Raw genomic sequence first — 12362 nt, 5'->3', positions numbered from 1 at the left:
GTGAGTGTGTGTGTGTGTGTGTGTGTGTGTGTGTGTTGGGGGGCGGGGGATAGAGCAAGAGCAGGGCGGTTACTCTACCCCAATCACCCAGGTTGTTGGCTCCCAATTTCTAGTCCTTTGAGTACAAAAGTCAAGAAAATGGGGTAGAACCCTTCCCAGTTCAGTTCAGCATTCTTTCCCAACCCTGGGGCCGACGATAGTTTATAAACATCAATTTCAGGGCGCACAGAAAGCCTCTCAAAGTCAACAAGAGAAGCCAGACAGCTGAGATAGCACTGCCAGCCATGGAGAGGGTGTAACCCACCCCTGTTGGGCTCACTCCTACTTTGCGTGGGAGACTGTTCTTCAAGTCGCCAGTGTGTTTATTCCCACTTGCTGACCGGGAGGCGTGAGTTAGGTTTTAGGACTCTGAATAAGAGAAACTAAGGGCTTCTTTGTGAGAAGAGCTTGGAAAGGGATATAAGTGAGGGGCAGGGAAAGAGGGCGTCCAGGCCCCACAAATTATCGGTAGAGACTCCAGGGCTTTTCTTTCCCAATGCCTCCAGTCGGGGCTCTTTCTCTTCCCTCCTTTTCCCTCCCTTGCCCTCTCAGTTCCTAGGGCCCCAACTGTGCGGGGGAGTGGGGGTGAGGGGGGCCGGAAGCGCAGGTACGTGGAGTACTGGGGGCCCCTCCCTATGCAGCGCTCCAGCCATTACCTGGTAGCTAGCCACTTCAGCACTGTGTCTCTCCTCCAGCTCCAGAATCTGCCTCTCCAGGGACTCGTTGGCTCCACGCAGGCCCTCAATCTCAATGGTGCGTGCCTGCAGCTGGCGCCGGTACTCGTGGATCTCCTCGCGGCTGGCCCGGATGGCCTCGGTGCTGCGCGCCGCCTGCTCGTTCAGGTTGGCAAACTTGGACTTGTACCATTCCTCGGCTGACTGCAGGTTCTTGGCGGCCAGGGACTCATACTGGGCGCGGATCTCCCTCAGCGCTGAACTCAGGTCTGGTTTAGCCACAGCCACGTCCACCTCGGCCGCAGCCTGTGACGACGCCTGCAGCGTGGCCAGAAGCTCGGCCACCTCCTCGTCGTGCACCTGGCGCACGAAGGCCAGTTCATCCAGCAGCGACTCCACCTTCTTCTCCAGGTCCAGGCGGGCTAGCGTGGCGCCGTCCACGTCGCGCTGCTGCGCCTTCAGGGCGCGCTCGGCGCCTTCGCGCCCGCGGCTCTCCTCCTCACAGCGCGCCCGCAGCCGCTGCACCTCCTCGGCCAGCCCGTCGCGTTCCAGAAGGGCCTGCGCGCGAGCGGAGCTCGCCTCCTCCAGCTGCGCGCGCAGGTCGCGCAGCTCCCGCTGGAAGAGCTCGCCAACGCGCGACGGCTCAGCGTGGCGCTGCCGCAGCGCGGCCAGCTCGGTCTCGAGCGCACGGTTCTGCGTCTCCAGCTGGTGCACCTTCTCGATGAACACCGCGAAGCGGTCGTTGAGGCCCTGAAGCTGCTCCTTCTCGTTGGTGCGGATGATCTTGTACTCGTTGGTGCGCGCCGCCGCCTGGCTCAGGTCTAGCCCGTCGGAAGCCGGAGTCCGGCGGTAAGCCAGGCCTAGGCCGAGCGAGGAGACGGAGGAGCAGGCGGCCGAGGAGGCCACATTGCAGCGGGACAGCGACTGCGAGCGGTAGCTGCCCGCTCCGCCGGCCACGGAGAGGCGCGAGGACAGGCGAGAGCCGTCTCCGAACACCTTGCGGTAGGAGGAGGGGCCGCACAGGTAGTGCTCTGAGCCGAAGCTCATGGTGCCGGGACCAGGGCCGGGAGAGCGATTGCGGCTGGAGATACAAAGGAGAGGAGAGGTGCGCCAGGCGGGGCGCAGGGGGGAGGTGTGCACCGGGTTTTAAGGCGCTGGGACTGGGGCGGCGCATTGGGGGCGGAGCTCCTGCTCCAGGCCTGGCGGGGAGAGGAAAGGGGGGCATCTAGGATCGGGGGCGGGGAAGCGCAGTGACTACCGCAGTTGCGCGCGCGATGGAATAGGGCGCGGGGACAGAGCCATTTGCGTAGGAGCTGTCCCCTGTCCGCAGTGTCCCTCCCCAAGAATCGCCTTGTTTGGAAGTGACTTGAGCCGAGGGGTGCCTAAACGACTGGGGTTTGCTATCAGGAAACCCCCCGGCTCCACCTCGTCCCTTGACCCTGACTTTCTAGTCCCTTCGGACCCACCAGCAGGTTAGGGCTTTCTTGGAGGTGTCCTGTATTCCCAATCCCCACCCCGGAGCTCCCGAGGGTGACGCCTTATTTTTACAGTTAGAGTGGGGACCCGCAGGACGAGGCTTTGTCCCCTCCCTCAGCCCTGTTCAGAGTTCCCAGGGGAAAAGTGGGTCTACGTCAGAGAGCATCTCATCAGCTGTTCCTCTGCAGTTCCCGGGACCGCCAGGGGCGGGAGGTTGCGCGGAAAGCCTGCAACGCCCCGGAAAAAGAGGGGAGGTAGGTAAAGTACGTGGGCCTGAGTTGCAGAGAGTGGAAAGAAGCGGAGGAAGGCCGGGATGGCCACAATGGGCCGAGCTGAGGTGCCCCTGCCATTTGTATAAGTGGCTCTCGGGTTCACCCCAGCCCCCACCACACTCCATTGAATTATACCCACTGTATTAATTCCTTTCCTTTACCTGTCTGGCCCAGTAGGCATTTGAAATTCAGTCTGTGTAAATCCTCATCTGATTTGAGGGAGCCACTTCCTGTGGAGACCTCTCTTTGGACAAAAGAGGTCCCTGCAAATAGATCAAACTCCAGGGGTGGGGAAGAGTGCTGGTAACTGAGCTGGCCTCCTTTACCATCCATACATTGGGGGCAATCAAAGAATGGGATCTGGAAAGCTGAAGGCAGTGTGGAGTCTGCAGTATGTAGTGCTCACCTTCAAGCTTATGATAGCTCTCAGGATGTGGTTACCGCATAAAGAGAGAGTAGGAAGAACTTTTTACTAGATTCCAAAATTCCAGACTGAAGACATTTCTTGATCTGGACTCTCAAGGATGTAGTTCTAGAATAAGTTTTAACTTCATGGGGGTGGGGGTAATATTGCCTGAGACAGGCCACTAGAGTAAAGGGGAAAGGAAGTCCTATGGGACTTTGGACCATATCTCTTGGCTTTGTGCTTGATGTCATGGAAGATGGTCAGATGGTTTCACAGCCTGTCTTCCTGGTTCCTTATCACAGATCAAGACCTGAGCTGGAGGGACTCAATTCTGAGTGCTTTGGGTTCAGAAAGACCTGGTGAGGTGAAGGATGAAAGAGTGCTCACACTGCTGAATAACACTCCCTGCTAGCCCTTGTGCCAGGACTTTTGCATTCGTTTGCCTCCTTCTGGCCACTCTTTAAGGTGGCTCTTACCTCCATGTTACAGATGAGAAACCGGGGCTCAGCTGCAGCACTCTGCATAAGGTCACTAGCAAGCAAACATTCTTTCCTCACCACGTAATTTTACTTAGAGCAACAAAACTCTTGAAGTCTCATTAATTTCCATGCAGCCAGAATAAGGCTAAGTGGGTTTCAGAAGAGTTTTAGCCAATAACAAAGTAACAGGCTGGTTGTAATTGAAAGACAATTGGACCCAGAGTTAGAGGTGATGGGTTTGAATCTTGGCTTCTGCCACTTACTAAGCATGTGGGGGTAATACCACCTTCCTCCCTAAGGTCATGAAAGATTGAGTTAATGCATGTAAAAATGCTTTGCAAGCTGTAAAGGTATGAGGGGTTACTGTCGTCATTGTTTTCTTTCAAACAAAGGGGCACTGCTTCGCATCTACCATCAACAAGATATGAGTTGGGTTTAGTGATAGGATTACAGGAAACTGTCTGCTACATCCTTGCACAGGCTGCCCTTTGGTAGAGAGAATACAGCCAACCTTGATTGTTTGTAGTACCAGGGGTCAGTGTGAGTGTGGCTACGTGAAAATAACCACAGATAATTAGAAGATCTTACTTCTGGGGTATAGTTCCAGTCACCTTTCAACCATGTTATTCAGGACTTCAAAAAAATCAGCCAAAGACCCTGGTTGGAGTTTCACCTTTCTTTCTCCTTCCATCCTCCAATAGAAGCAATATTCCAAAGGTAAAACACACATAGAACAGAAGAAAGGGAGACAAAAGGCCTGAGTGAGCCAACAAATGGGTAGTGGCCCTGGCCAATCTAGAGTGGGTTGCAGTTTACATTTTCTGAATAGCTTACCTAACATTCCCAACAGAGATTCCCCTTGTGGGACTTATACCTCCCCTTTCTTAGCATCCCATTTCACAGGCCAAGATGTTTGGCTTTAATAATTTTAGCACAAAGCTGTATTATGAAGGAATGATCTTGGCTGGGTCTCAAACCACAACGTCTTCCAGCTGGCCAGGTTTCCTGAGGGATTACCCTGTTTTCATCTTCCTCAGATGTCAGACGCAGGCACTGCAGACACACTGACGTGTCATTCCCAGTTTCTCCCTCATACCACATCTTCTGTGGCCTCTTTGTGGCATTTGGCAGTGCTCACACTCTCTTTGATTTCAAGGATTCAGTTTTTGGCTTTCTGCTCGTCCCTCATAAACTCTCTTTCATTTTTTCATTTTTTTAAAAGATTTTATTAGGGAATCAAGGGAGGGAACAGCGCTGGGGAATCGGGGGAAGGGAAACAGACAAGTTGCTGTCCTTTTGTTCTTCAGTCTAGTTGTAGAGGATGGTCGCCTCACTGGCCCATGTTGGTATTATCATTGTGCTCTTCCTGGGTGAGGCAGAGCGGTTGCCGGGCTCTGGATGGCTGCTCACGGAGGCTCTTGGCAGCTCACGCCAGCTGCTGGCTGCTCAAGCTGGCCGCTGGCTACACACGGTAGCTTATGGCAGCCCACTGCAGCAGGGGCTGCAGCCTACGCCATCGCCGGGGACTCACTGCAGCCCAGCTCCAGGTCAAGCTGTTGTTCACCATCTTAGCTGTAGAGGGCGCAGTGTCACTGGCCCTCATGTGGGATCCAAACCAGGGCCCTGCTGCTCAGAGCTGGTGTCCCAAGCCAGCTCTTAACCAACGCGCCACTCGGCCGGCCCATAAACTCTTTTTTAGATATTGGGTCTCCCAGAGGCAGGGAGACTTGTGATGAAGTTATCCCCCTAAGAGATCTAGTTTTGCATAATGATTCTTCCTAGCCATGGGACTTTGAACACATCACTATTATTTGCTGAACCTTAGTTTCTTCACCTGTAAAATTTCAGTAAAATCATCTATCTGAGTGGTTTCCAACCTGACTGTTCATTGGAAGTACCTGGGAGTTTAAAATTAGATTCCCAGGCCTTATCCCAGACTTATTGAACCTAAGTTTAAGAAACTTTGACATCTCTCTTAGGAGATTCTGTGAAGTTTAAATAACATTATGTATACAAAGTAGGTATCATAGTGCCTGCCTTCCGGGTACATGCTCAATAAATGGTGGCTATTAGAAGTATCAACTTCTCATTTCATCCATTCAGTAAATATTTACTGAGTGCAAGGCCCTGGACTAGGTGCTAGGAATAAGGCAGATGTGGACTCTGCCTCTGTGATACTGACTTTCTAGCAAGAGAGACAGAGGTTAAACAACTAATTACACAGCCCAGTAATTATAATTTTGACAAGTGCTCTGAAGGAGAGTACACGTTGCTGTGGGGCATCTAACAAAAGATCTGACCTATGCTGATGATTCCCAAATCCTTTTTTCCAATTTCCAACTCCAAACTCACATATCCAATTGCCTGTTGGGCATCTCTTCATGAATGCTTACTGGTCTTCAAATATTATATATCTAAAAGTGAATTTATCACCTCCTTCTAGTTCCTCCCCCGCAGCCCACTTCTTCGTTTTGACTTTCCTATCCCATCCTTGTTCCTTTGCTGACGCAATTATTTCTTCCTGGAATTTCTTCCTCTGCCCCCACTTCAACTGTTGAAACGCTTAAGGTTCAGACACTGCTTTCTCCGTGAAGCCTCCCTGCTACTTCCAATGTAAAGTGCACCTTCCCTCCCATGAACTGTTGTCCTCCTACCCATAGCAGTTGCAGTACTCACCTGGCTCCTAGTTACCTGCCATTTTCTGCTATAATTATTTGTGTGCTTCTCTAAACTGAATTGGAAGCTCCTCCTTGGTCACAACTCTTCTACACTTATGTATCTCTCTCAGCATTTATTACAGTGTTAAACGCATGTAAGGTGAAAACTTATTTCCTGTACGACCACTTGGGAAAAGTCTTTGGTGTGACACCAAATGTGTGACCCATAAAATAAATCAATAAATTTGACTTCATCAAAATTAAAACATCTGGAAGGAGAACTGACTCTGGGTGGTGAACACACAATGTGATATATAGATGATGTATTACACAGTCATGCACTTGAAACCTATGTAACTTTACTAGCTATTGTCACCCCAATAAACTTTAATTAAAAAAAAATTAAAAATCTTTTCTCTGCAAAAGACCTTGTTGAGAATATGAAAAGACAAACCACATACTGGGAGAATGTATTTGCAAATTGCATATCCAACAAAGGATTTGTATCCATAAGATATACAGAATTCTAAACACAGCAGTAAGAACACAAATATTCCAATTAGAAAATGAGCAAAGGAGCTGAACATACATTTTCCCAAAGGGAATATAAAGATGAATATATGGAAATGTGTTCAACGTCACTAGCCCTTAGGGAAATGAAAATTACAATCACAATGATATGCACTATATACCTCCTAGAGTAGCTGAAACAAAATACTGACAATACCAAGTGCTTACAAGGATTCAGAGCATCTGGAACTCTTATCTTGCTGCTGGGATTGTAAAATTGTACAACCACTCTGGGAAATACTTTGGCAGTTTCTTATAAAGTTAAACTTACATTTACTGTATGACCCAGCAATCTCACTCCTCAGTATTTAGCCAAGGAAAATGAAAACTCATGTTTATACAAAAATCTGTAAATGAATATTCATAGCAGCTTTCTTTATAATAGACAAAAACAGGAAGCAACCCAAATGTCCTTCAACAATGGATAAACAACTCATAATCATCCATCCAGTGAATACTACTCAGTATTAAAAAGAATCAACTATTGACGTTGAATAATTCACAACTTGGATGGATTGCAAGGGCATTATGCCGGGTGAAAAAAGCTAATCTCAGAATGTTTCATATAATGTGACTCCATTTGTGTAACATTCTAGAAGTGACAAAATTATAATGATGGAGAACATATCAATGGTTGATGGGTTAGAGTTGTGAAGATGATGTGACTATAAAGGGGTAACATGAGTTTTTATGTGTGTGTGTGTGTGGTGATAGAATAGTTCTGTTACTCAAATCTATACATGTGATAAAAATTCACAGATCTAGAGGGAGAGAGAGACAAAGAAATCGAGAAACCTAGTGAAATCCAAATTCAAATAAACTCTGTAGTTGAGTTAATTATTTCAATGTCATTTTCCTGGTTTTGATAATGTACTATGGTTATGTAAGATGTTATCGTGGAGCGCAAGCTGGGTGAAGGGTACCTGGGAACTTTCTGTACTATTTTTGCAACTTCTTGTGAGCCTTAAACTATTTCAAAGTAAGGAATAGTTCTTTGAAAATATATATACATATATTTATAAAATTTATATATACATACATATACATATACATACACATACTCGTATATATGCAAATGTTCTTTATAGATATATGCTGAAATATTTAGAGTTGCAATGTCATAGTTTATATAATTTACTCTCAAGTGTTTTGGCAAAAACAGTATACATAAACACAGAGAGAGGAGATAAAGCAAATGTGGCAAAATTTTAACCATTAGTGAATACAGATGCTTATAGTCTTTGTCTTGTAACTTTTCTCTAAGTTTGACATTTTTCAAAATAAAAAGTTAGGAAAATTGATTAATATATAGATAGAAAGGTAAATAGGTAAAGTAAGCAAGAAAGACAGTATCACCCCAATCTGGAATTGAACCAATGACCTTCCTTCTAACACACTCTCAATTTCGTCTAATTGTGAAGTGCTCTCCCCACCCCCTCCTGCCCAGCAATAGGAAAAGCCTGCTTGTTCTGGAGTAATGGAATAAGGTCAGAATTCACACTCTGTTGGGAGTATTGTAAGTGCTACTCCAAGTCCTGGGTGTCACCATAGTCATCTAGTAAACATGCCAGCTGCCGGGATCACAGTAATGAATATAGTTAGAAGTGATAAAAAAGTGCCACTTTCTCAGATTAATTTATTTTTTTATAAATATAGAATCAGATGTATTTTATATACTATTTTTCAACTTTCTTTTTTCACTTCATAAATTGTAGCCATTTCCCTGCATCAGTATATAGATCTATTAATATTTACTTATTTTTACAATTTAGTGTAGTGTTTCATTGTATGGATGTCCCATAATTCATTTCATCAATCTCTTGTTGGACTTTGTGTTGTTTCTAGTTTTTCCCTATTAAAAGCACTATGATTTAAAAACAAAAGAAAGAAAGAAAAAACATTACCTGAGTGAAATCCAGCCTTCATCTCTACTTTGCCTTAATCAACCAATCAACATATATTGAACACCTCCCGAGTGTTTGATGCTGTTTGTGTGAGAGAAGACATGAGACATGTTCCCTACTTCTAAGGAGCTTTCGGTTAGTTGAAGAGTTATGGTAACTTGAGGTCCTAACTTAAGGACCAACATAAGGCAGTATGTATTTGACTACACACCATATATGCTAAGTACTCAGAGGCAGATACACCCCTGTTATGTGACAGGTTTTAAATTAGTTATTTTTTCATCCAAGTTCCTTTTTTTTTAGGTTTAAAAAATTTATTATTATTATTATTATTATTATTATTAGTTTAAGGTGTACAAAACAATGCAATAGTTATCCTTTTCACCCCTCACACAGTGACAACCCCCCTCCCCCCATCCACTGCCCCTCCACCCTCCATATCATACATATCTATTACAATTCCATTGACTTCATTCCCACACTATACTCCACATCCCGTGACTATATATATATTAAATTACAGTTGACATATAATATTATTCAATGGCATCTTCAGATGTACAGTGCTGTGGTCAGGACTCTACACTGTCTATGAAGTGGTCTCCCTTACAAGAACTGAGTTCATATTCAGCCAAGTTTCTTCAACCTGCATGAAAAGATGCTTGCATGAGCTTATCATTAAGGCAGGTGGGGAGGATCATGCCCCAAACTTTCTGGAGAAAGAAAGATGTTTTTAACAAAGATACATGAAAGAACATGATATCACGCTAAGTCATACTCCTATTTGCCCTTTGTCCATAAAAATCAAACTGTTTCTATCTACATAGAAGATAAAAATAGTTAAGAGTCTTTTGTTATGGCTCAGTTGATGGTGACACATCAGTCTATGTGGTAGTTTCGCTCACAAGTTTGTGTTTACACGGTTTTGCATTGCATTTTTGATGCACAGCCTTCCCCCCCCCCCTTTTATTTGTTCCATATTTTAGCTTAAGGCATTTTTGGTTTCTTGGTGGCCATTCTTATTTAAAAAATCAAAACAAAGTTTCTGTTTCGACCTTAGCCGTTTTGCTGTGCTTAAACCTATCTAGAAGTCTCTGTGTACCTGTGTGCTTCTCTGTCTATTTCTCTCCCATGCTTTTCACCTTCTCAGAATTATCTCTTTGTTCATCTCTCCTAAATCCAGGGTTAGGCTGCATTGGAGTTGCTAGAGCTTCAAGATTAAAAGAAACAGGAAGGCTTGCCCGCTCAGTCACATCTCAGTACCTCGGACAGCTCCCCAGCCTCCCTGGCGTGGGTGCCTCTGCTTTTTAGACTTCACAAAATGTCAGAATGGAATCGAGTTTGAGAAACCATTTGGTCCACCCTCTGCTTTTTGCTGATGCCCAGAGAAGGGATTCCAGTCAGCAAATATTTCAGGATTATTAACTGCCTGACTGTGGGAGATACAAAGGGCTTCGAGGGTTCTCTGTCTCCCCAGCATTTTTGCACCTACATGTCTGTTGATGCCTAAAAAAATCCTTCAGTTCAACTCAGCAAACTTATGTGGATCTAGCTTTTCCCACCCTAGAAAGAGAACTGCCTAAATACAGATACACTCAGAGTGAGAAGGGGAACAAAGGGACTCCAGTTTGAATGAGAAAATTATCTCCCTTTAGGGCTGGTCTCCATGGGAAATAGAGGAAGAAAAAGCAACAGAGCACCAGGGACGCAAAAGGGGCTGGGGAGGGAATGGCAGAATGAGGTAGAGAAGAGGATCATTTAAAGCCTGGGGTCTCTGAAGGCAGATGTGGTGAGCTTCCCACTATGCACATCAGTGTACCTTGAGCACACGGGGCCACTTGCCTAAAATGAGAATACTGAGGCCTATTGCCTCCTCTCCCAAATGCATCACAAGAGACACTAGACTCATTTTCAAAAGATATTTATGTAATGATTCAATATACTTTGTCTTCTTTGTTCCTCACAACAGCTTAGAAAGGGTTTTATTGTCTCTGTTTTCCAAATGAATAAACTGAGACACTAAAAGGTTGGGTAACATGCCCAAAGTGCCACAGCTAGAAAATGGCAGCGCTGAACCCAGTATCTCTGACTCCAAGTTGGTGTTTCTAAAACCTTTTTGTCACCCCAAACAGAAACTCTGTAACCTTTACTTAATAACTCCCCATTCTCCAGTGCCCCAGCCCGTGGTAACTTCTGTTCTACGTTCTGTCTGTTTGATTTTGACAATTCTAGGTACCTCATATAAGTGAAATCACACAATATTTGTTCTTTTGTCTCTGGCTTATTTTATATAGCATAATGTTTTCAAGGGTCACCCACGTTGTAGAATGTAGTAGAACTTAATTTCTTTTTATAGCCTTTTGGGGTCTCGTTGTGGCAAAGGACAGATTCACTGAGGCCACGGAAGTAATGAAGTTATTGTAAGCAACCTGGTAGAATTAAGGAAGACAGAAATCTCAGCCACATGGCTAGAAGTTCAGAAATAGCCACATGACTGGACTTATTGGCACTTAAATACAGTGTGGAATCTGATCAGCACAGCTCCAGGGACTAAAATATCTCATTGTCCCTTTAAGTGGCAAGAATTTGCTGTTTTCTGATATTTGGCCATTTTACCAACATAATGATATTTTTGCTTCCACAGCTCCTGCATGGCCTGGCACTACAAACCACCTGCTTCTTATTCTATGAAAAGCAAACCTGGGCTTTTGCTGACTCTATAGATTTTTATCATTTCAGTGATATGCTATCTTTTCTCCCTCTGTGCTCTTCATCTCTTGCACCTACTGTCAACTGACAAACTCTCTCCAGGTATCTCTGATTCCCTTTTCTGATTGGTCTGGTTAATTGCCAATCATCTCATACCATCCCATCTCATACTCCACCTGTCTGATTAGAAATCAGCTGTCCTTGAGTCAAGCATCTTCCTCTACTCAAGTTGATAAATCACATGCTATTGAATATGGCTTTTCATGGTAGAGACCTGCCTATCTTGGGAGGAGGTTGGGAGCATGGCAGGCAGGCACCCAGAGAGTCACTGACTTCAGTTCTGTACATCAGCTCGACCACACTATGCTAATAAGAGTCTGTCTATTGCACTGTATCCTGATGGCCTGCATCTACTTCTGTGACTTCACAAGTCACAGAGCAGAGGTGTGTATATGTCTGAGTTGATGTTTACTATACAGGTATTTCTGCACTTACTTTTAGATTATACAAATAATTGCCATATGGTGATACGTAGTTTGGAGTTGCTTGAAATATTCCCAGCTTATCACCAGCAGCCTACTTACAGTTTCTGAATGCGGTTGTTGCTCTCAAGACTGAAAATGTGTTTTCAATTCTCTTGCCAAGTCTCCAGTAACAGGAAGATATTCAGAACACAGGGTACACTGAGGTGTTAACAAATCCATGAAGTGGGTTCCAGTTCCTGTAAGCTGTAGGAAAAAGGACAGGATTCTGGGAATCAGGCCATTTTTAGTTCTGTGACTGTGACAGACTATAGAGTGCTTACCCAATAGTACATAAATATCTCCTGCCCACCCTCTTCCTGCTACATTTCCCAGCCTCCCTTGTAGTTAGGTGGGGGCATGTGACTAATTCTGGTCAAAAGGCTGTAAGAAGAAGTGATACATGTTTTCCACAGTTTATCTTCCTGGAAGGTATGAGTGGAGTTGGCAGAACCCACAATATAGACGCAGACTGGCTCCCTGAGTCATCATTAGGGATGCTGTTGTCCTAGAGAGTCTCCTGGGCTGCAGAGGACTTTTGATGAGTAGAAAATAAACCTCTATGGGCTTGGCCCTAGAGACTGGGGCTTGGTGTTTCTGTTACTGTAGCATCGCCTAGCGTCATCCTGATTGGTACAGTCACTGGACAGCAGTG

The 12362-nt window shown here is 45.3% G+C and overlaps 2 protein-coding genes across 3 annotated transcripts in view; one reads left to right on the top strand and one right to left on the bottom strand.

Moving 5' to 3' along the window:
* Window positions 1-1790, bottom strand: part of INA (internexin neuronal intermediate filament protein alpha) — a 12244-nt gene extending 10454 nt beyond the window's left edge. The window contains exon 1 of the mRNA XM_019636399.1: window positions 696-1790. Coding sequence (XP_019491944.1) covers window positions 696-1760 — 1065 coding nt within the window. The 5' untranslated portion in view covers window positions 1761-1790. The remainder of the gene's footprint in view (window positions 1-695) is intronic.
* Window positions 1748-12362, top strand: part of NT5C2 (5'-nucleotidase, cytosolic II) — a 121330-nt gene continuing 110715 nt past the window's right edge. For both annotated transcript variants that reach the window (XM_019636398.1, XM_019636397.1), the window contains exon 1: window positions 1748-1818. The gene's annotated coding sequence lies outside the window, so the exon portion shown is untranslated. The remainder of the gene's footprint in view (window positions 1819-12362) is intronic.

This window comes from Hipposideros armiger, unplaced genomic scaffold, assembly GCF_001890085.2.
Source record: "Hipposideros armiger isolate ML-2016 unplaced genomic scaffold, ASM189008v1 scaffold_28, whole genome shotgun sequence".
Taxonomy (NCBI): Eukaryota; Metazoa; Chordata; class Mammalia; order Chiroptera; family Hipposideridae; genus Hipposideros; species Hipposideros armiger.
Note: the sequence above shows the minus strand (reverse complement) of the source record. Positions and strands in the feature narration are given on the sequence as shown.